At 39.7% G+C, this 22906-nt stretch overlaps 1 protein-coding gene across 1 annotated transcript in view; it reads right to left on the bottom strand.

The window, feature by feature from the left end:
• The window catches only part of LOC108885048 (immunoglobulin superfamily member 10), a 131671-nt gene that overhangs the window by 101406 nt on the left and 7359 nt on the right, over positions 1-22906 (bottom strand). Inside the window, exons 6-7 of the mRNA XM_051066906.1 lie at positions 5476-5742; positions 4866-5174 (exon numbers count right to left, since the gene is read on the bottom strand). Coding sequence (XP_050922863.1) covers positions 4866-5174; positions 5476-5742 — 576 coding nt within the window. The remainder of the gene's footprint in view (positions 1-4865; positions 5175-5475; positions 5743-22906) is intronic.

The raw sequence follows: 22906 nt of genomic DNA, 5'->3' as shown, positions 1-22906 counted from the left end.
CTTATAAGACACTAGACATAGACATCTAGCCAGTTGGTCTACCGGTCTGTACAACCTCAGGCTGTGCAACCAAACATTATTCAAACCAACACAACTTTATTTTAAACTGTAGTGGAGTTTCTACAGATATAAAACTGTCTAAAATTTTGGGAGTGTGTGAAATGATGCACACGACACAGGTCATCCAGATTGTATGTACATGTAGCAAGAGCTGAACACCTCTTCTACGTTAGAACACTGCATCATCTGCATACATAAGTTTCCAAAAGACCTCAATAAAACACATACAAACAGAGGAGTTTTTGTCTCCATATTTAGCATTTTCCTCGAGAGCATGAATAAAGTCAAACTGGTTATTAGTGATATAAACAAACCTTGTTAGCAGCAGTCATATCCTACAATACAGTACAATGTTTAAGAGGTGATTTATGTGTTTTATGTTTAGATGTGAATAAGATCAGACAGCTGTGAACGCCTCACTCACCTCCTCTGGTAAAAGTCAGCAGAAAGTTCAGGATCAGAAAAAACACTGTAACCTTGACCACAGCCATCCTCCTGTTAGACTTCCTCTGTCAGAGCTGCTGTGTTCTGATAATAATGTAAATCCACAGCAGAGTGACGTTCATGCCAAGTTGGCAAACCAGTCTGACCACATACAGTCTGACTGAATCTGAGCAGCTGAGGGTAGCATCACATTCTCACTTGTTGCCAAAATAATCAGTGCTGTATAATAGTGTCCAAGTGCTTCAGCAGGAAGTCCACAGAAAAATCAAGACTGCTTCAAGTACAACACAGTAATTTTCAAAACTGTCACCAAGACACTAGAATCAGCAACATGATGTGTTTACTGTCTCTGACTTCTTCTGCACTGACAGAGTGTACAGATCTGTAACCTACAGAGGAGCTATAGACTGTCTGTGTGTATTTAAAACCAGAGAAACTCTGGATCAGAGGAGAAAGAAACAAAAATAGATAATAAAAAGAAAAACAGACGCTGACTGACGCTCAGTTTCTTTGTTTCAGTCAGATCTGTGGATTCAGATGCAGCAGAGGTTAAACTGAGGCAGCACAGAGCAAAGATGGTCGATGTTCTCTGACTCCATCTATTGTCCAGTCTTTGTAGAGGAGGTGAGGATTTATTTTGAGTCAAGAACTAAATGCCTCTCTGTCTGTCACCTCCTCTGGATGGTTCAAGTTTCCCCTGTTGCATTTTTTAATCTATAAAGCACCACCAGACGTGTTCATGCTGTGAATCCACACCTACAGTGTAATTATACCTCTGAGGTTAGATGGATTGATAACTAATGTGGATAAAACTAAATCTACCTACATGGCTAATCATCAGTAGAGACAGGTGAGGTGATCTTTACGTAGTTTATTTAACATTTAACACAACAACAGAATGTAAATATGAATACAATCCACAATGCACTGCAGTTCAGTACAAAATAACATCAACACGAGGTGAACGTACCAAATTAAACGTCCATAAAGATTCATTTAGTGGCTGATTATTAAAAAGTACAAATAGAAAAAAACAACAACAACAGAAAACTAAAAAATGAGATGTTGTTCTTCTTCAAACCTTTAACTTTTTACTCCTCTGAGCTGCTGACGTCCATGGTCAGAGGCTTTATGTTTGCAGGTTGTCGCCCGTCTCTATGAGCATCCATACATCCTTTTCTCATGAAGAGTTTTGCACAGCAGTAGCCCACCAGGCCTGCTGATACGGCCAGAATGACCACAACCACCACACCTGTAATGCCTCTGACTTGGGTTGAGTTCCCTGAAACAGAGAAAGAGTCAGTTAGTTGAAGTGTCCCTGAATGCCTCATGCTGCTGACTTTGTTATGAATTTGACAACATATCTTCTACAGTACATTTATAAATGCACTTCATATAAAACTCTCTCATACCGTCCACTCTCAGGTTGATGAATGACTCCTCCTTTCCTCCCATGGTGCTGGTGAAGCATCTGTACCTGCCCTGGTCCTGAACCTCCACCCCTGTCAGCTGGAGTGAGGCGTTTCCTCTGGAGATCTGGTCCTTGAACAGTGATGTTCTGTTTATGAAGCTCTGGTTCTGGTGTCTGAGCTGGTCTTGGTTGCTGTAGAAGACGTGGACATAAAGGTCGCCTGCTGTCACCTGAGTCCACTGGATTTTTATATCAGCTCCGCTCTGGAAGCTGCACGGTAAGATGCAGCTCTCCATGAAAACACAGGACACCTCAGTGTCTGCAACACATCAGGTAAAGAGCTTGTTAATGAGAAACTTGAATCAGAAACAAAGTCAGATTTAGCTGCTGAGACTCTAATGTGAAGATCTGTGTCGTCACATTCAGCCCTGAAACAAGCTGTTTGATGCTCTGTTTGATTCTTCAATGAAATCACAGATTCAAACATCAAATACTCTGACAAACAAACACTGACAACATGCTGCCCTCTGCTGGTCACTGCTGGAAATGATTATTACAATACAACGTAGCTCACTGAGACACTGAATGCAGCAGCTCCAGTTTGAACATCATTTCTATCCTGACTGAATAAGATCAGACAGTGAACGCCTCACTCACCTCCTCTGGAAAGAGTTAACATCCACTGAAAGGTCATGACCTCCAACAACAGGGTGAACTGGACCCTGGTCATCCTCCTGTTAGACTTCCTGTGTTAACGCTGCAGTGGAAAGAAATAAATATGAAACAGAAAAATGAAGGAGGGTGTGGAGTTTACACTTTGCTGAACTGGTTCTACTGGTTGGTTGAAAGGAGCTGCAGCCACGACTGAAACAACAGACTGTGTCAATCAGCACTTTTCTTTAAAACACAGAGAAGTGAACAACAGGAAGTTTAAAGTTTATTAAAAAAGAGACAAAACAAAACTTTATTTATAAAACCTTGATGGCCGTTTACAGCAGAAATAATGTAGTAAAAGCTTCACACTGTAATGACTGTATATCTGAGGGAGTCAGACTGGGCGACTGTCAGTGAACGCCTCACTCAGAGACTCACTGTGACTCTGACGACCAATGAGGATCCAGTGTGTGACTTCAGACAAACTTATTACTGAGCTTTAAAGCAGCTGAAAAGACTCTTCTGTTGATACCTCCGACCAGCAGGGGGCGCTGCCTTGTTTTGGATCAGTGAAAGTGAAGGTTGATGATGCTCAGGTGTTGGTGATTTGATGTTGTGTGTTTTGTGGAGCAGATTGTCCTGTTTGATGTACAGAGCTACAGTGGACAGAGCTGAACATCAGCAAGTGGTGAGATGAATCAATCTGCACAACACATGTCAAGTTTTCATCATGGACACTCTGGACATTTCTTCTCAAAGTGTGTGTCAGCACACACAAGATTTTTATTTGAATACAGAACAAAAAAAGTCACAGTACGTCATGAAAAAATAAAAAAACTGATGAAATTTTGGCTAAAAAAAGTATAAAGAGAAACAACACCAAACAAAACTAAATACAAAAACAAAAAGCTACACAACCACAGCACAAACAGGTGGAGCTGTCGTTCTCATATGAAGATAAAATCAAAACAATCCTTTAGTAAAACTACAACTCTAAACCATCAGAGAAATCATGATTTCTTTCTGCATTTCTAACACAGAGGATTTATTTGCATTTGGGTTTCATCATTGTTTGACTCTCTCCTGTTGTTTCTCTGTCGACCTGAGAGAAAAAAACATCATCATCAAACAAACAAGAAGAAATGAATTAAAAAGTTTAGACAGAATGTTATTTTACCTGTTTTCTTTTTACAGTGCAGCACCAGGAAAACTACTGCTGCTGCTGCTATGAACACAATGACTGCAACCATCCTGCCTATCCTGGCACCCAAAAACTACAGGAGCTCGATTTTAAGTAAACATCTGAACAGACGAAAGGAAAAGAGGATTAGTGTTTGTTTAAGTGTTCACTGTGGTTAGAAACGATGCTAAACTGAAACAGCAGCAGCAACTCTTCATGAACTCTGCTGCTAATGCAACATTTACATTATTTTAGTGAATTCATTTGTGGAGTTTCCTTCCTTTTTTTAGAGGAGAGACAAATCCTGCAGCTTCTGTCTCTTCATCAGTTTGTCGAGTCACATTTATGTTAAAGTAAATGGCTGCACAGTTCAGTCCATGGTTGCTGAGTAAACTGGAAACAGGGATGTAGAATGAGGTGCCTCAGGTCAGCTCAGTGTGACTGTAGATGAGCATTTCACCATCACGATGAGACACTGATTTATTTCTGTCCTCTCTCTCTCCACGATCCATTTCTCTGTGAACAAAGTGAAAGAAAATCACCATCAAAAAAGTTTAGCAAACAATCAAGACAAAACAATTTATTCTCCGTCAGTGAAAAGAGGAAGTTCTGCTGAAAATGAATTTCAACATGCTCTATAAAAAGACTAACAAGAGGAAACTGGTTATAAACTGTAGTTGATTCAGTGCAGCAGTTCATTTCTAACACAGAAAATTTACTTACATTATGTTTCTATCATTGTTTGACTTTCTCCTGTTGTTTCCCTTTTGACCTGAGAGAAAAAAAAACATCATCATCAACACAAACAACAAGAAATGAATTAAAAAGTGTCAACATGTTATTTTACCTGTTTTCTTTTTACAGCACAGCAGCACCAGGAAAACTACTGCTGCTGCTGCTACGACCAAAATGGTCCCAACCATCACTCCACCTATAATGGCTCCAACATTGGTTGAATCCTCTGAAACAGAAAGAGAGTGAGTGAGTTGAAGTGTCCCTGAATGCATCATGATGGTGTTTTCTGATGTTTGGATGTTTGCAGCTCATACAGATATTACAGATAATAACAGTAGTTGCTCATATAGACTAAGAGTTCCTAACTTAATGCTGCCTCACCTTGACTTTTCTCTCTCCTCAGAAAGGTGTTGGTTATCAGAGTCTCCTCAGCATCACTGACTTCACAGCTGTATATTCCCTCATGATGTGAAGATAAGTCCTGTAGCATGAGGCTGCCTGACTCTGACACACCCTTCACCTGCTGCCTCCACTCCTCTGACACTGTGTAGTTGATGTCAGCTCTGCTCTGGTTCAGGATGATCTGACTGTGGTTGAATCTCCAGGTGAGACTGAAGCCTGTTATTGAGGCGTTTGAGGTCGTGCAGGAGATTGTTGTTTCTGGGTTGGACCCATTTATAAAAGTGAAAGCTGAAATGAAACATGACATTATTACATATACATTGACTGGCTGAGATGGAGCAAATGTTCAGGGCTGCCACCAAACGTTATTATTATTATTATTATTATTATTATTATTATTATCTAAACTTGTTTTTAAAAAAGTTACAACTTGAAACAATGTGTCCAACTAAATGTCAAAAACACCAAATGTTGTTGTTTAGAGAAAGAGTATAGCAGAGACAAATGTTCAGATTTAAGAAGATGGAAATGCATCACATTCATACAGTTCTTGAGAAAAAGCACTTAGTTACTTTCTACCACTACTTACTTGTTTTAAACAAAGTGACTCTCCTGCTGTTGCTGTGAGTGCTGATGGTGCAGATGTAGATCAGATCAGTTTCACTGTCTGAAAGTATCAGAGAACTACTGATGTTGTAGAGCTGCTGCTCAGTCTGCTGGATGCTGGTTTGGTTCTGGAGGTTCAGGTTGGATGGAGGTCTGGTGGACCAGGTGAGATCAGGTTCAGGGTAGATCCCCTCTGAGCTGCAGATGATCCTGTTTCCTACCTGCTCCATGTTGACTTTACTGACTGGAGCTGGATGAATTCACAAATAATTTTAGGTTAAAAATGAATTTTTACTTCAGCAATTTGACAAAAGAGTTAATGTCTTTGTGTATTTCCTGTGTGTCTCTCATACCGTCCACTCTCAGGTTGATCAATGAATCCTCGCTTCCTCTGTTGGTGCTGGTGTGACACTTGTATATATCTTCGTCCTGAACCTCCACCCCTGTCAGCTGGAGTGAGGCGTTTCCTCTGGAGATCTGGTCCTTGAACAGTGATGTTCTGCCTCTGAAGTACTGGTCCTGGAGTCCAAGCTGGTCTTGGTTGCTGTAGTAGGAGTGGACATAAGGGTTTCCTGCTGTCTCCTGAATCCAGTGGATGACTGGATCAGCTCCGCTCTGGAAGCTGCACGGTAAGATGCAGCTCTCCATGAAAACACAGGACACCTCAGTGTCTGCAACACATCAGATAAACCTGTTGAACCTGCATCAACATTAAGGCACTGACATCAACAGCTGTTACAGAGCAGTATTGTGATTCCCTCTCTTTTAGCTCTGTTTTTGGTCTCCACCACCTCCTGAGATGGTAAACACTCCTAAACATTCCTTCTGCTGGTTTAAAGTTTGGGTGAAGGAAGGTGTTTTTAGTTTTTATACGTAGTTTTAAAAAGGATGTTGTGAGCTTCTAGTTGCTTCACAGTGTTTTGGGTGTAACAGTGTTTGAAAGAATATTACACACAGTTTGGAGAGGTGTCAGTTTACAGGACTTGTACAGGACTTGATGGGATCATATTGTGTTTTCCTTTCTGTTTTATTAAGCACGGCTCACCCTTGTTTGTCATACATGGAGTATTTCCCACACTTTCCCACAGTCCATCAGCTCAGCTTGATCAATAACTGATGACTGTAGAAACCAAATTTCATCTCAGTTTATTACAACAAAGTTGGACTGACCGGTTGGTTTTTCTAGAAGCTTCTGCTTGATGTTTAACCTCTTATGGGTTTTATTTTGAGTTTCTTGTTATAATGGAACTGAGTCAATATTAGTTCTGTGGTCATGGCAGCAGCAGCATCACCTGCTGCAGTGAACGCCTCACTCACCTCCTCTGGAGAAAGTTAACGTCCTCAGAAAGATCACAGCCACCAAACACAGCTCACAGTTGATCACAGTCATCGTCCTCATGAACTTAATGTGCAGATCGGTCCCGGAAAGAAAAAGAGGAAGTTTGAATATGAAAATTATGGTTAGGCCATCTGTTTTTTATCTGACTGCTTCAGTCTGTTAGTGCATGTAAACCATGTTATTTACCTTCAGGGTTGCCAGGTGGTTTCCAACGGAGCAGATGCTGTGTAAAGAAGGAACTGAACAAACAGTATTTTTATAGCCCTTCTTCAGTGTGTCCCCACTAATATATTATACTGCAATACAGTGGAAAGTACCTATCTTACTAAGTACTATATGTACTGTTTTGAGGTCCTTGTACTTTGTTTAATTTCATTTCATGCTACTTTATATTTTATACTTTACATTTATCTGACAGCTTTAGTTACTTTGCTGATTCAGACGATTAAAGTAAAATATAATCAACTAATATATGATGATGATTTATATATTAAACAGCAGGAAGTAACCAGCTTCAACATTAAACTGATTAATACATCAATGATTAATATACATTACATTATATATTAGATATAAACTGTGAAATAGCGAAATAATGAGTACTCACTGTGAGGTTTGAGGATTTGATCCGTCTCCTCTCACGGAGCAAAAACACTGGAAATGTATAAAGTGACAGCAGAGCAGAGTCCAGACTTTTTGGTTTCACAGTACAATTCTTCTTCATGTTGATGAATATGATTTAATCATTTCACCTTCAAACACAGAGCAGGAAGAGCAGAGAGGAGGTTTCCAGATGTAAAAAGTCTAAAGACTAAAAGATGAAAGTTGATGAAAAGGAATCAAACAGCTGATTTAGACGACAATAAACTAAAGTTGTGTGTAAAGAAAGATGGTGTGAAATAAGTGAGTGAAGCTGCTCTGTTAGAAAATGCAGTTTATCCTCCAAACCTTTGTCCATCAGTCACAAACAGCCCAGGGACGGTGCTGGCAGTCAATGGAAGAGCTGTCCTCCAACATTAAAACAAGTCAGTCAGTCCTCACTCTCCTCCACACACCTGACACTGATAGGACAGGTGTGTTTTACAGTCTGAGAAAACTACTTTGCATATTCTGTAAGAGGTTTTCCAATCCTCAAAGACTGGTAAGGTTACAGTGCCCTCTGCTGGACAGACACTGAAAACACAAGTCAGAGCTCAGAGAGGAAAAATACCATAAAACGTCAGTGAGTATTTGTGTTGCCTCATTAAATCCAACATGATGTAACAGACATGAGATTAACAGAGAACCTAAAGCAGTGTTTCATGATGTCTCTGCTGTGTCAGCATGAAGCCTTATGGTTGTATTTAGTCCGACTCTGTGGCTGTTTTCACTCTTTAATCCCACAATAAGAAAAAGGTTAACGTCATTTTCACTGAACTTCATCTTTGGTGTCACAGAACTGTAACATATATTCACAAAAATACAATAATACAGAGTTTAATTTTAAAACCTTTTCCTCTAAAATACCCAATGGTCTCTCTCTTGTTCTCAAAAACAAAAAACAACAAATATACAAATATAATTCTGAACTGTTAATGGTTTTAAATTCACATAAACACACACACACAGTGAAGCATTATTCCATCCAGCACCTCTGCAGGTCCACTCAGCAGTGAACAGATCTGACAACCCCACCATGAAAACTGTGTCTGTGTTTGAGATGCAGGTTGATTGTGAAACTTGTGACTGCTGCCAAAAACTACAAGAGCTGAGTAACGGAGTGTATGTCTGAACAGGCGGCGGAAGGAAAAGAGAAACGGTGTTTGTTTAAATGTTCACTGTGGTTAGAAACAACCAAAACAGCAGCAGGAAAGTAGCTGTGAATGTTTTTACACCTTCATTGGTTTGTTTCAGCACCACATAAATAAATGACTGAAGTAGACGTCTGTTTATCTGACTTTTTACAGACGGACCAGAGCTGCCTCTGTTCCTTCAGTGTCGGAGTTAAACGTCTGTGAGGTAGGACAGGAACCACACGATGAACTTCATGAGCTGGAGTCTGTCTCTTCCAAAGAAAAAAAAATCCCTGCAAAATGCAGTGAAAAATGTGTCCACCAGATGGCTCCAAAACAAACTGAAGGTCACTTGGTGTTTCCTCCACAGCACCTGAACGCATCAGAGGATCAGTTAATCCTTCCATCAGGTAGAGGGTCTTCTTTATTCAGACGTTCTTTCAGTTCTCTTCCAATGAAAATAAAATAAAATAATATTTGTCATCAAAAACACATCAAAATAAAATCAAAACAATGCCTTGTTATTTCTTCTTCAGTATAATAAAGAACTAATGCAGAGTGAAATAAACCATGACAGAAATCCTGATTCCTTCAGTAGATTTTCTGTGTCATTGAGTGAGTTTGATGTTTTCATCTCCATATGACATGAACGTCTCCATGTTCATACTCATTTAATACAGTCACAGCTCAGGACTGCATATGAGGCATCATGTTTGTGGGCTGTTCGCACGTCTGTACGAACATCTGTCAATACCATTTGTAGTTTTACTTTTTACAGCACAGCACCAGGACAACTACTGCTGCTGCTACTACGACCAAAATGGCTCCAACCACTCCACCTATAATGGCTCCAACATTGGTTGAATCCTCTGAAACAGAAAGAGAGTGAGTCAGTTGAAGTGTCCCTGAATGCATCATGATGGTGTTTTCTGATGTTTGGATGTTTGCAGCTCATACAGATATTACAGATAATAACAGTAGTTGCTCATATAGACTAAGAGTTCCTAACTTAATGCTGCCTCACCTTGACTTTTCTCTCTCCTCAGAAAGGTGTTGGTTATCAGAGTCTCCTCAGCATCACTGACTTCACAGCTGTATATTCCCTCATGATGTGAAGATAAGTCCTGTAGCATGAGGCTGCCTGACTCTGACACACCCTTCACCTGCTGCCTCCACTCCTCTGACACTGTGTAGCTGATGTCAGCTCTGCTCTGGTTCAGGATGATCTGACTGTGGTTGAATCTCCAGGTGAGACTGAAGCCTGTTATTGAGGTGATTGAGTCAGGGCAGGAGATTGTTGTTTCTGGGTTGGACCCATTTATAAAAGCTGAAATGATAGAACACAAAAACACACAAACATGAAAAAAGTAAAGTTTTTTTTTTCCAGATTCTAATAAGAATCACACCTGGCAAACCTTGGATCATTGTAACATAGCCTGGTCTGTCTGCTCAGGCAGCAGATAATAAATCACTTTCCACTACTTACTTGTTTTAAGTAAAGTGACTCTCCTCCAGTTTTTTCGAGTGCTGATGGTGCAGATGTAGCTCAGATCAGTTTCACTGTCTGAAAGTATCAGAGAACTACTGATGTTGTAGAGCTGCTGCTCAGTCTGCTGGATGCTGGTTTGGTTCTGGAGGGTCAGGTTGGATGGAGGTCTGGTGGACCAGGTGAGATCAGGTTGAGGGTAGATCCCCTCTGAGCTGCAGATGATCCTGTTTCCTACCCGCTCCATGTTGACTTTACTGACTGGAGCTGCAAGAAAAGAAGTGGTGTTGAAGTGGTGCTGTGTGTGTTCACAGTTAACTGTGGGTTTTAAGTGTTTTACATGAATTATTTAAAGGAAATTATGTTATGATCAAATATGTGTAAATGTATATATTCATGAAGTTGATACAATATGTATAATTCAACAACATTACAAACTGCTGCATCTGTTTGAATCAACACACAACTATCTCCTGTGTGTCTCTCATACCGTCCACCCTCAGGTTGATCAATGACTCCTTGTTTTCTCCCATGGTGCTGGTGAAGCATCTGTATCTGTCCTGGTCCTGAACCTCCACCCCTGTCAGCTGGAGTGAGGCGTTTCCTCTGGAGATCTGGTCCTTGAACAGTGATGTTCTGCCTCTGAAGCGCTGGTGCTGGAGTCCGAGCTGGTCTTGGTTGCTGTAGTAGGAGTGGGCATGAGGGTCTCCTGCTGTCACCAGAATCCAGTGGATGATTGTCTCAGCTCCGCTCTGGAAGCTGCACGGTAAGATGCAGCTCTCCATGAAAACACAGGACACCTCAGTGTCTGCAACACATCAGGTAAAGAGACACTGATCAGTATTTAAAGTTTTACCTGATATTTAGAGATGAGTCTTAATTTTCCTGTGCAGTAGCAGACAGAGCTCTACTCACTGTGACTTAGGGAAATACATGCAAACAGACAAAACACAAACAAATTAAGAAGAGAGACAAAACCACAACCTCTTTTCACTCATTACTTTTCCTCCATGAGAGACTTCTGTTGCTGCTGCATTTTGCTCTGAGTAACAAAGAAGTGTTATCACCAGGAAATTCACACCCAAACCTTTGACAGCTGCAGGTTGAACTACAGCCTCTGCCTCATCATTCATACTGATCAGCTGCTGGAAACTGAAAGTGTTTCTCAGGTTACTGTGTGTGTGGGTGAGACTGTGAATGTCTCCTGACTGGATCTACTGGTTACAGTTTAATATGTGAAGTATTTAACCTGACAGGTGATCTGGTGAAGAATCTGTCTTCACTACTCACTACCTTTTTCTTTTCGTAGGTATTAGATTGTGAACACTGTTCAAACCAACACAACTTTATTTGAAACCTGTCGGGATGAATTTTGGGTGAGTGCCTGAAACTATGCACACGACACAGGTCATCCAGATTATTTCCATTTGACTCCATGGTTTCCATCATGTAAATTAGAAGTCTTCAGTTTGAGGAAACACGTCTCTCCAACTGAATCCTTTCGATAAATTATCCATAAACCCACGGAACAAAACAGGAAACAATATCATAACATCAATAAAACACATAAAAACTGAGGAACTCTGGTCTCCATATTCAGCAGTTTATCAGCATGCAGTTTCCTTTTAAAGTCCGCTGGTTATCAGTGGCAGAAACAAACATTTCCACTCTAATAAGCAGCGATTGTACTCTACAGTACACAAGGTTTTTTTTTAGCAAATATAAACAAACTGTGATTAACGGGCAGTGAACGCCTCACTCACCTCCTCTGGTAAAAGTCAGCAGAAAGGTTAGGACCAGACAAAACACTGGAAACTTGACCACAGCCATCACCATCCTCTGGTTACATTCCCTCAGTCAGTACTGTGGTGGAATTAAAGTGTTGCCAGGCTGGAGAACCAGGCTGGAGAACCAGTCTGACCACACACAGTCTGACTGAATCTGAGCAGCTGGAGGGCTGCTGGGTAATGCCAGGTTCTCATTTGCTGCTAAAATAATCAGTGCTGTGCTTCAGTAAAAGTCCCCAAACAGTGGAAGTGCTTGTGGCAAAAAGCCAAATCAGTTTTACATCCCTCCTTAAATTCCAGTGATTTAACAATAACTATTAAAACTGTCAGCAAGTCACTAGAATCAGGAGCAAAGACAAACGTTGTTCTTGGACTCCAGTCTGGGCAGAGGAGGGCGGTGACTTCCTACTGGAATGTGAACACAATTAGGGGAAATTAAACCTGGAGATCTGCTGATACGTAAGAATTACAGGAGTAAAATTTTACTATTTCCCAAGACTTCCACCTCCTCCTCAGCATCAATTTTTAAAGCAAAACAGAAAGTTTGAAACAACTGTTATTGTTTGATCAAAATAACTGTTTACATAAGAAGAAGAGTCATATCAGTATCAGATGTAACAGACAATCAGAATTATAACAGTGCAGTGTCCTTCAAATTAGCTGCTTTTACAATGTGAACATGCTGATGGAGGAAGCAGTCAGTATTTCACTGGTAACTGTAATAATAAATTTTGAGCAGCATGATAAACTCACAAAAAATACAACATACAGATATTGAATTACTGAAAAGTTATTTCAGTGCTCAGTAAACTGGTACAAACAGATGTAAAGTGCTTCTACACTTGTGCCACTTGTGCTTGTGTACCACAAGGTAGTGCAAGTAGTCATGTACACAAGCTGCAGTATGAGGATGTTGAGTCAGAGAAACCTTTACAGTCTCCACACATTACTGTAACAGATCATTTAATCCTTTGGTGGAGAGGATATGAATTTGTGTTCACAGTCATTAAATACAGTCACACCTCAGCACAGAGTGATCTGAGTCTGTAGATTTCCATCAGTAAAGAGGAGAAGTTCTGACAGAAATAAACCGTCACAGCAGAGTTTAATAAGTTTCATGTTTTTAGCTCAGACAGCACTTCATTTCTACCTAGAACTGAACTAGAAAAGTTTGAATTAAGTATATACTATGCTCAAGAAAAAGACTGGGACGAATGAAAATTACATGTGACAGTTGCAAATAGCTTCTTAACAAAATTCTCCTTTAACATGTGAACTTAGGTACTCCCGTTCACTTAATCACTCAATCAACACTTTCTTAGTATTATTATTTCCTGTTGTTTCATTCAAAGTTGCAAAGAAAACTAAAGAGTAAAAGATGAAAGTTGAAAGTTGAATGACTGATGAGGTTAGAGCGCTCTCTGCTGGACAGACACTGAAAACACAAGTCAGAGCTCAGAGAGAAATTTCATTTACAGATTATTAAGAACAAACTAGAGGGAAAATACCACTAAATGAATTAAGTAAGTATTTGTGTTGCCTCATTAAATCATAATAATAAAAATTATGTAACAGACATGAGATTAACAGAGAACCTAAGAACTGTAACATGTAGGTCCCCTGTATTCACAACAATATACAGATATTGAATCATTTAAATACTGAGTTGTTTCTCTTCCAGTGTACCTACATTTAACCACCAGTAAGAACAAAAAGTCTTTGTCAGACCTTGAATGGTGACCGATTCTTAGAACAAATGTACACAGTAAATTGAGAATTGGGGGCAGAAAAACAAATATACAAAAGTAATTATGAACTGTTGGCTACTTTAAAGGGATTGTAATTGTTAAATGGGGAAAAAAAAACAACTTTGCCACAAAAATAACTGCTAAAATAACTAACTAAAATGTACAAAAATTCAAACACAGTAAATTATACTACATAAATTGTTATGCTCTGGTTGTGCAAGTTAGCATCGATATTAAATGTCTGTACAGTTATATCAGTGGTTGATGAGTAACCTTGAAAAAAGGGATGTAGTATGACGTGCCCCTACATGCGTGCTGGTGTATCAACATTCATCCATAGTCGACAGGTTCATTCATCTTCAGCTGTTTCCTTTTCTTGTCCATATGACCTGAATGTCTCAGTGTTCACAGCCATTTAATACAGTCTCAGCTCAGTACTGCACAGAGTGATCAGAGTCTGCATATAAGTGAAGCAGTGGACCGTAGATCACCATTTTAGGAATCTGAAGAAACATTGATTTTTCCATATGTTCTGTATGGTCCATTTCCCTGCAAACAAAGTGAAATAAAATTCAGCATCAGAAACATAAAAAGATAAAATTCAAAACAATCTTTTATTTATTCTTCGTCAGTAAAAAGTCAAACTTCTGCCAACAGAAATTTGTTTCATTGTGTTAAACTACTTGTACTAGATTTGAGCTGAGGGGAAATGTTTAATTAATTAAATGAATTCTATATCATGTTCTAGAGGAAGAGTGACTTTGGCAAATTGGCAAATTAGACATGGCACTCAGCAAATAGTTTCTACTGACAACAATATTCTCCTTTAACATGTCAACTGTAGTTCACACAGTGCAGTTCATTTCTAATCCAGAAGATTTACTTACGTTTGTATTTCATCATCTTTTGACTCTCTCCTGTTGGTTCTCTGTCGACCTGAGAGAAGAACCATCACCATCAATACAAAGAACAAGAAATGAATTAAAAAGTTTAGACAGAATGTTATTTTACCTCTTTTCTTTTTACAGTGCAGCACCAGGAAAACTACTGCTGCTGCTACAGAAATGGTCCCAACCATCACTCCACCTATAATGGCTCCAACATTGGTTGAATCCTCTGAAACAGAAAGAGAGTGAGTGAGTTGAAGTGTCCCTGAATGCATCATGATGGTGTTTTCTGATGTTTGGATGTTTGCAGCTCATACAGATATTACAGATAATAACAGTAGTTGCTCATATAGACTAAGAGTTCCTAACTTAATGCTGCCTCACCTTGACTTTTCTCTCTCCTCAGAAAGGTGTTGGTTATCAGAGTCTCCTCAGCATCACTGACTTCACAGTTGTATATTCCCTCATGATTTACTTGCCTGATCCACCACATTCATTTAATAAAGTTCCAGAGTCTTTTTAAAAACACTTACTTGGTATAAACAAAGTGACTCTCCTGCTGTTGCTGTGAGTGCTGATGGTGCAGATGTAGATCAGATCAGTTTCACTGTCTGAAAGTATCAGAGAACTACTGATGTTGTAGAGCTGCTGCTCAGTCTGCTGGATGCTGGTTTGGTTCTGGAGGTTCAGGTTGGATGGAGGTCTGGTGGACCAGGTGAGATCAGGTTTAGGGTAGATCCCCTCTGAGCTGCAGATGATCCTGTTTCCTACCTGCTCCATGTTGACTTTACTGACTGGAGCTGCAGGAAAAGAGGATGTTGATGCTGCATATGGATAACTAATCACTAATTAATGTCTTTGTGTATCTCCTGTGTGTCTCTCATACCGTCCACTCTCAGGTTGATCAATGAATCCTTGTTTCCTCTCATGGTGCTGGTGTAGCATCTGTATCTGTCCTGGTCCTGAACCTCCACCCCTGTCAGCTGGAGTGAGGCGTTTCCTCTGGAGATCTGGTCCTTGAACAATGATGTTCTGCCTCTGAAGAACTGGTTCTGGAGTCTGAGCTGGTCTTTGTTGTAGTAGAAGGAGTGGACAGGAATGTTTCCTGCTACAAGAACCCAGTGGATGACTGGATCAGCTCCGCTCTGGAAGCTGCACGGTAAGATGCAGCTCTCCATGAAAACACAGGACACCTCAGTGTCTGCAACACATCAGGTAAAGAGACACTGATCAGTATTTAAAGTTTTACCTGATATTTAGAGATGAGTCTTAATTTTCCTGTGCAGTAGCAGACAGAGCTCTACTCACTGTGACTTAGGGAAATACATGCAAACAGACAAAACACAAACAAATTAAGAAGAGAGACAAAACCACAACCTCTTTTCACTCATTACTTTTCCTCCATGAGAGACTTCTGTTGCTGCTGCATTTTGCTCTGAGTAACAAAGAAGTGTTATCACCAGGAAATTCACACCCAAACCTTTGACAGCTGCAGGTTGAACTACAGCCTCTGCCTCATCATTCATACTGATCAGCTGCTGGAAACTGAAAGTGTTTCTCAGGTTACTGTGTGTGTGGGTGAGACTGTGAATGTCTCCTGACTGGATCTACTGGTTACAGTTTAATATGTGAAGTATTTAACCTGACAGGTGATCTGGTGAAGAATCTGTCTTCACTACTCACTACCTTTTTCTTTTCGTAGGTATTAGATTGTGAACACTGTTCAAACCAACACAACTTTATTTGAAACCTGTCGGGATGAATTTTGGGTGAGTGCCTGAAACTATGCACACGACACAGGTCATCCAGATTATTTCCATTTGACTCCATGGTTTCCATCATGTAAATTAGAAGTCTTCAGTTTGAGGAAACACGTCTCTCCAACTGAATCCTTTCGATAAATTATCCATAAACCCACGGAACAAAACAGGAAACAATATCATAACATCAATAAAACACATAAAAACTGAGGAACTCTGGTCTCCATATTCAGCAGTTTATCAGCATGCAGTTTCCTTTTAAAGTCCGCTGGTTATCAGTGGCAGAAACAAACATTTCCACTCTAATAAGCAGCGATTGTACTCTACAGTACACAAGGTTTTTTTTTAGCAAATATAAACAAACTGTGATTAACGGGCAGTGAACGCCTCACTCACCTCCTCTGGTAAAAGTCAGCAGAAAGGTTAGGACCAGACAAAACACTGGAAACTTGACCACAGCCATCACCATCCTCTGGTTACATTCCCTCAGTCAGTACTGTGGTGGAATTAAAGTGTTGCCAGGCTGGAGAACCAGGCTGGAGAACCAGTCTGACCACACACAGTCTGACTGAATCTGAGCAGCTGGAGGGCTGCTGGGTAATGCCAGGTTCTCATTTGCTGCTAAAATAATCAGTGCTGTGCTTCAGTAAAAGTCCCCAAACAGTGGAAGTGCTTGTGGCAAAAAGCCAAATCAGTTTTACATCCCTCCTTAAATTCCAGTGATTTAACAATAACTATTAAAACTGTCAGCAAGTCACTAGAATCAGGAGCAAAGACAAACGTTGTTCTTGGACTCCAGTCTGGGCAGAGGAGGGCGGTGACTTCCTACTGGAATGTGAACACAATTAGGGGAAATTAAACCTGGAGATCTGCTGATACGTAAGAATTACAGGAGTAAAATTTTACTATTTCCCAAGACTTCCACCTCCTCCTCAGCATCAATTTTTAAAGCAAAACAGAAAGTTTGAAACAACTGTTATTGTTTGATCAAAATAACTGTTTACATAAGAAGAAGAGTCATATCAGTATCAGATGTAACAGACAATCAGAATTATAACAGTGCAGTGTCCTTCAAATTAGCTGCTTTTACAATGTGAACATGCTGATGGAGGAAGCAGTCAGTATTTCACTGGTAACTGTAATAATAAATTTTGAGCAGCATGATAAACTCACAAAAAATACAACATACAGATATTGAATTACTGAAAAGTTATTTCAGTGCTCAGTAAACTGGTACAAACAGATGTAAAGTGCTTCTACACTTGTGCCACTTGTGCTTGTGTACCACAAGGTAGTGCAAGTAGTCATGTACACAAGCTGCAGTATGAGGATGTTGAGTCAGAGAAACCTTTACAGTCTCCACACATTACTGTAACAGATCATTTAATCCTTTGGTGGAGAGGATATGAATTTGTGTTCACAGTCATTAAATACAGTCACACCTCAGCACAGAGTGATCTGAGTCTGTAGATTTCCATCAGTAAAGAGGAGAAGTTCTGACAGAAATAAACCGTCACAGCAGAGTTTAATAAGTTTCATGTTTTTAGCTCAGACAGCACTTCATTTCTACCTAGAACTGAACTAGAAAAGTTTGAATTAAGTATATACTATGCTCAAGAAAAAGACTGGGACGAATGAAAATTACATGTGACAGTTGCAAATAGCTTCTTAACAAAATTCTCCTTTAACATGTGAACTTAGGTACTCCCGTTCACTTAATCACTCAATCAACACTTTCTTAGTATTATTATTTCCTGTTGTTTCATTCAAAGTTGCAAAGAAAACTAAAGAGTAAAAGATGAAAGTTGAAAGTTGAATGACTGATGAGGTTAGAGCGCTCTCTGCTGGACAGACACTGAAAACACAAGTCAGAGCTCAGAGAGAAATTTCATTTACAGATTATTAAGAACAAACTAGAGGGAAAATACCACTAAATGAATTAAGTAAGTATTTGTGTTGCCTCATTAAATCATAATAATAAAAATTATGTAACAGACATGAGATTAACAGAGAACCTAAGAACTGTAACATGTAGGTCCCCTGTATTCACAACAATATACAGATATTGAATCATTTAAATACTGAGTTGTTTCTCTTCCAGTGTACCTACATTTAACCACCAGTAAGAACAAAAAGTCTTTGTCAGACCTTGAATGGTGACCGATTCTTAGAACAAATGTACACAGTAAATTGAGAATTGGGGGCAGAAAAACAAATATACAAAAGTAATTATGAACTGTTGGCTACTTTAAAGGGATTGTAATTGTTAAATGGGGAAAAAAAAACAACTTTGCCACAAAAATAACTGCTAAAATAACTAACTAAAATGTACAAAAATTCAAACACAGTAAATTATACTACATAAATTGTTATGCTCTGGTTGTGCAAGTTAGCATCGATATTAAATGTCTGTACAGTTATATCAGTGGTTGATGAGTAACCTTGAAAAAAGGGATGTAGTATGACGTGCCCCTACATGCGTGCTGGTGTATCAACATTCATCCATAGTCGACAGGTTCATTCATCTTCAGCTGTTTCCTTTTCTTGTCCATATGACCTGAATGTCTCAGTGTTCACAGCCATTTAATACAGTCTCAGCTCAGTACTGCACAGAGTGATCAGAGTCTGCATATAAGTGAAGCAGTGGACCGTAGATCACCATTTTAGGAATCTGAAGAAACATTGATTTTTCCATATGTTCTGTATGGTCCATTTCCCTGCAAACAAAGTGAAATAAAATTCAGCATCAGAAACATAAAAAGATAAAATTCAAAACAATCTTTTATTTATTCTTCGTCAGTAAAAAGTCAAACTTCTGCCAACAGAAATTTGTTTCATTGTGTTAAACTACTTGTACTAGATTTGAGCTGAGGGGAAATGTTTAATTAATTAAATGAATTCTATATCATGTTCTAGAGGAAGAGTGACTTTGGCAAATTGGCAAATTAGACATGGCACTCAGCAAATAGTTTCTACTGACAACAATATTCTCCTTTAACATGTCAACTGTAGTTCACACAGTGCAGTTCATTTCTAATCCAGAAGATTTACTTACGTTTGTATTTCATCATCTTTTGACTCTCTCCTGTTGGTTCTCTGTCGACCTGAGAGAAGAAACATCATCATCAATACAAAGAACAAGAAATGAATTAAAAAGTTTAGACAGAATGTTATTTTACCTCTTTTCTTTTTACAGTGCAGCACCAGGAAAACTACTGCTGCTGCTACAGAAATGGTCCCAACCATCACTCCACCTATAATGGCTCCAACATTGGTTGATTTCTCTGAAACAGAAAGAGAGTGAGTGAGTTGAAGTGTCCCTGAATGCATCATGATGGTGTTTTCTGATGTTTGGATGTTTGCAGCTCATACAGATATTACAGATAATAACAGTAGTTGCTCATATAGACTAAGAGTTCCTAACTTAATGCTGCCTCACCTTGACTTTTCTCTCTCCTCAGAAAGGTGTTGGTTATCAGAGTCTCCTCAGCATCACTGACTTCACAGCTGTATATTCCCTCATGATTTACTTGCCTGATCCACCACATTCATTTAATAAAGTTCCAGAGTCTTTTTAAAAACACTTACTTGGTTTAAACAAACTGACTCTCCTGCTGTTGCTGCGAGTGCTGATGGTGCAGATGTAGATCAGATCAGTTTCACTGTCTGAAAGTATCAGAGAACTACTGATGTTGTAGAGCTGCTGCTCAGTCTGCTGGATGCTGGTTTGGTTCTGGAGGTTCAGGTTGGATGGAGGTCTGGTGGACCAGGTGAGATCAGGTTTAGGGTAGATCCCCTCTGAGCTGCAGATGATCCTGTTTCCTACCCGCTCCATGTTGACTTTACTGACTGGAGCTGCAAGAAAAGAGGATGTTGATGCTGCATGTGGATAACTAATCACTAATTAATGTCTTTGTGTATTTCCTGTGTGTCTCTCATACCGTCCACTCTCAGGTTGATTAAATAAAGCTCGGGTTTGCCGTTGGTTTTGGTGTAGCATCTGTATCTGCCCTGGTCCTGAACCTCCACCCCTGTCAGCTGGAGTGAGGCGTTTCCTCTGGAGATCTGGTCCTTGAACAGAGATGTTCTGTTTCTGAAGTTCTGGTTCTGGAATCCAAGCTGGTCTTTGTTGCTGTAGAAGACGTGGACAAGAAGGTTTCCTTCTGTCACCTGAGTCCAGATGATGACTGGATCAGCTCCGCTCTGGAAGCTGCACGGTAAGATGCAGCTCTCCATGAAAACACAGGACACCTCAGTGTCTGCAACACATCAGGTAAAGAGCTTGATGAAACATTGAATGCAGCAGCTCCAGTTTGAACATCATTTCTATCCTGACTGAATAAGATCAGACAGTGAACGCCTCACTCACCTTCTCCGAAGAGAGTTAACATCCACTGAAAGGTCATGACCTCCAACAACAGGGTGAACTGGTCCCTGGTCATCCTCCTGTTAGACTTCCTGTGTAGCTCTGCACTAAGAGACATGAGCATGTGGAGTTTACAGCTCAGCTTAATCAGGTTGTTTATCTGCACACTATGATTTTTTTTATGTTTCCTGAAAGGAGCTGCAGCCTCGCCTGCACCAGTGTCAGTCTTATTACCTGTTAATTCACACAGTGATCTTTATAATAACCACCCACACAGTGAAATGACTGAATTGTGGTGGAAAGTTTCTGAGTACAGTTACTGCTGTACACACATCAGTTTGACAGCTTTAGTTTCTTTTCTGATTCAGACTATTCATGTAAAATATAATCAACAACTACAAGTTCTTACTGTGACGTTAATAATCGTGCTCTGTGTGAATCTCATTAGTCTGACATGCGAGTTAATTACACACACAGAAGTCCTCTGTCTAGTTGGTCTCTAACCCTCCCTCGTCTCCAGCAGGACCTCACCTCCCCTCTGAACAACATCCTCACTGACAGAAGCTCAACTTAACGTCAACACGTATCAACAGTTAGAACATGATGAGCTGCTGAAGAATAAATCAACTGGACCTAGAATTAATATCAATATTAAACAGAGGTGAACGTCATATTTCTATTCTGTTTGGACACATACCTGATGTCTTCCTCAAAGTGACTGCTCACACTGAGTGTGTGTGGTGTGTTCACAGCTCGCTGCTGCAGCAGGAAACCAGATCCTGACCTGATATTTAAGGTTGTGACTTTACTTTTTATATATATATTTACCAGCAGCCAGGGCAGGTCTATCTGTGCATTAATCAGGTTATACAATAAGTAGTTGATTTGTCAGTTTGGTTGAAAGGAGCTGCAGCCACAGCTGAAACAACAGACTGTGTCAATCAGCACTTTTCTTTAAAACACAGAGAAGTGAACAACAGGAACTTTAAAGTTTATTTAAAAAGAGACAAAACAAAACAGCCTTTCACTGTAAACTGAGGACAGATTCATAGTGTGGCCAATAAATAAATAAAAAACATGAAAACTAGAGTTTAAATTACAACAACACAACACAGACAGTAAACTACACTGCACAGTAAACTCACAGGCTAGCTGTGTTTGAGATGCAGGTTGATTGCGAAACATGTGACTGCTGCCAAAAACTACAGGAGCTCGATTTTAAATAAACATCTGAACAGACGAAAGGAAAAGAGGATTAGTGTTTGTTTAAGTGTTCACTGTGGTTAGAAACGATGCTAAACTGAAACAGCAGCAGAAACTCTTCATGAACTCTGCTGCTAATGCAACATTTACATTATTTTAGTGAATTCATTTGTGGAGTTTCCTTCCTTTTTTTAGAGGAGAGACAAATCCTGCAGCTTCTGTCTCTTCATCAGTTTGTCGAGTCACATTTATGTTAAAGTAAATGGCTGCACAGTTCAGTCCATGGTTGCTGAGTAAACTGGAAACAGGGATGTAGAATGAGGTGCCTCAGGTCAGCTCAGTGTGACTGTAGATGAGCATTTCACCATCACGATGAGACACTGATTTATTTCTGTCCTCTCTCTCTCCACGATCCATTTCTCTGTGAACAAAGTGAAAGAAAATCACCATCAAAAAAGTTTAGCAAACAATCAAGACAAAACAATTTATTCTCCGTCAGTGAAAAGAGGAAGTTCTGCTGAAAATGAATTTCAACATGCTCTATAAAAAGACTAACAAGAGGAAACTGGTTATAAACTGTAGTTGATTCAGTGCAGCAGTTCATTTCTAACACAGAAAATTTACTTACATTATGTTTCTATCATTGTTTGACTTTCTCCTGTTGTTTCCCTTTTGACCTGAGAGAAAAAAAAACATCATCATCAACACAAACAACAAGAAATGAATTAAAAAGTGTCAACAGAATGTTATTTTACCTGTTTTCTTTTTACAGCACAGCAGCACCAGGAAAACTACTGCTGCTGCTACGACCAAAATGGTCCCAACCATCACTCCACCTATAATGGCTCCAACATTGGTTGAATCCTCTGAAACAGAAAGAGAGTGAGTGAGTTGAAGTGTCCCTGAATGCATCATGATGGTGTTTTCTGATGTTTGGATGTTTGCAGCTCATACAGATATTACAGATAATAACAGTAGTTGCTCATATAGACTAAGAGTTCCTAACTTAATGCTGCCTCACCTTGACTTTTCTCTCTCCTCAGAAAGGTGTTGGTTATCAGAGTCT

The sequence above is a fragment of the Lates calcarifer genome, linkage group LG24 (genome assembly GCF_001640805.2).
Source record: "Lates calcarifer isolate ASB-BC8 linkage group LG24, TLL_Latcal_v3, whole genome shotgun sequence".
Lineage (NCBI taxonomy): Eukaryota > Metazoa > Chordata > Actinopteri > Centropomidae > Lates > Lates calcarifer.
The sequence above is the reverse complement of the archived record's forward strand: the minus strand, read 5'-3'. Positions and strand labels throughout refer to the sequence as shown.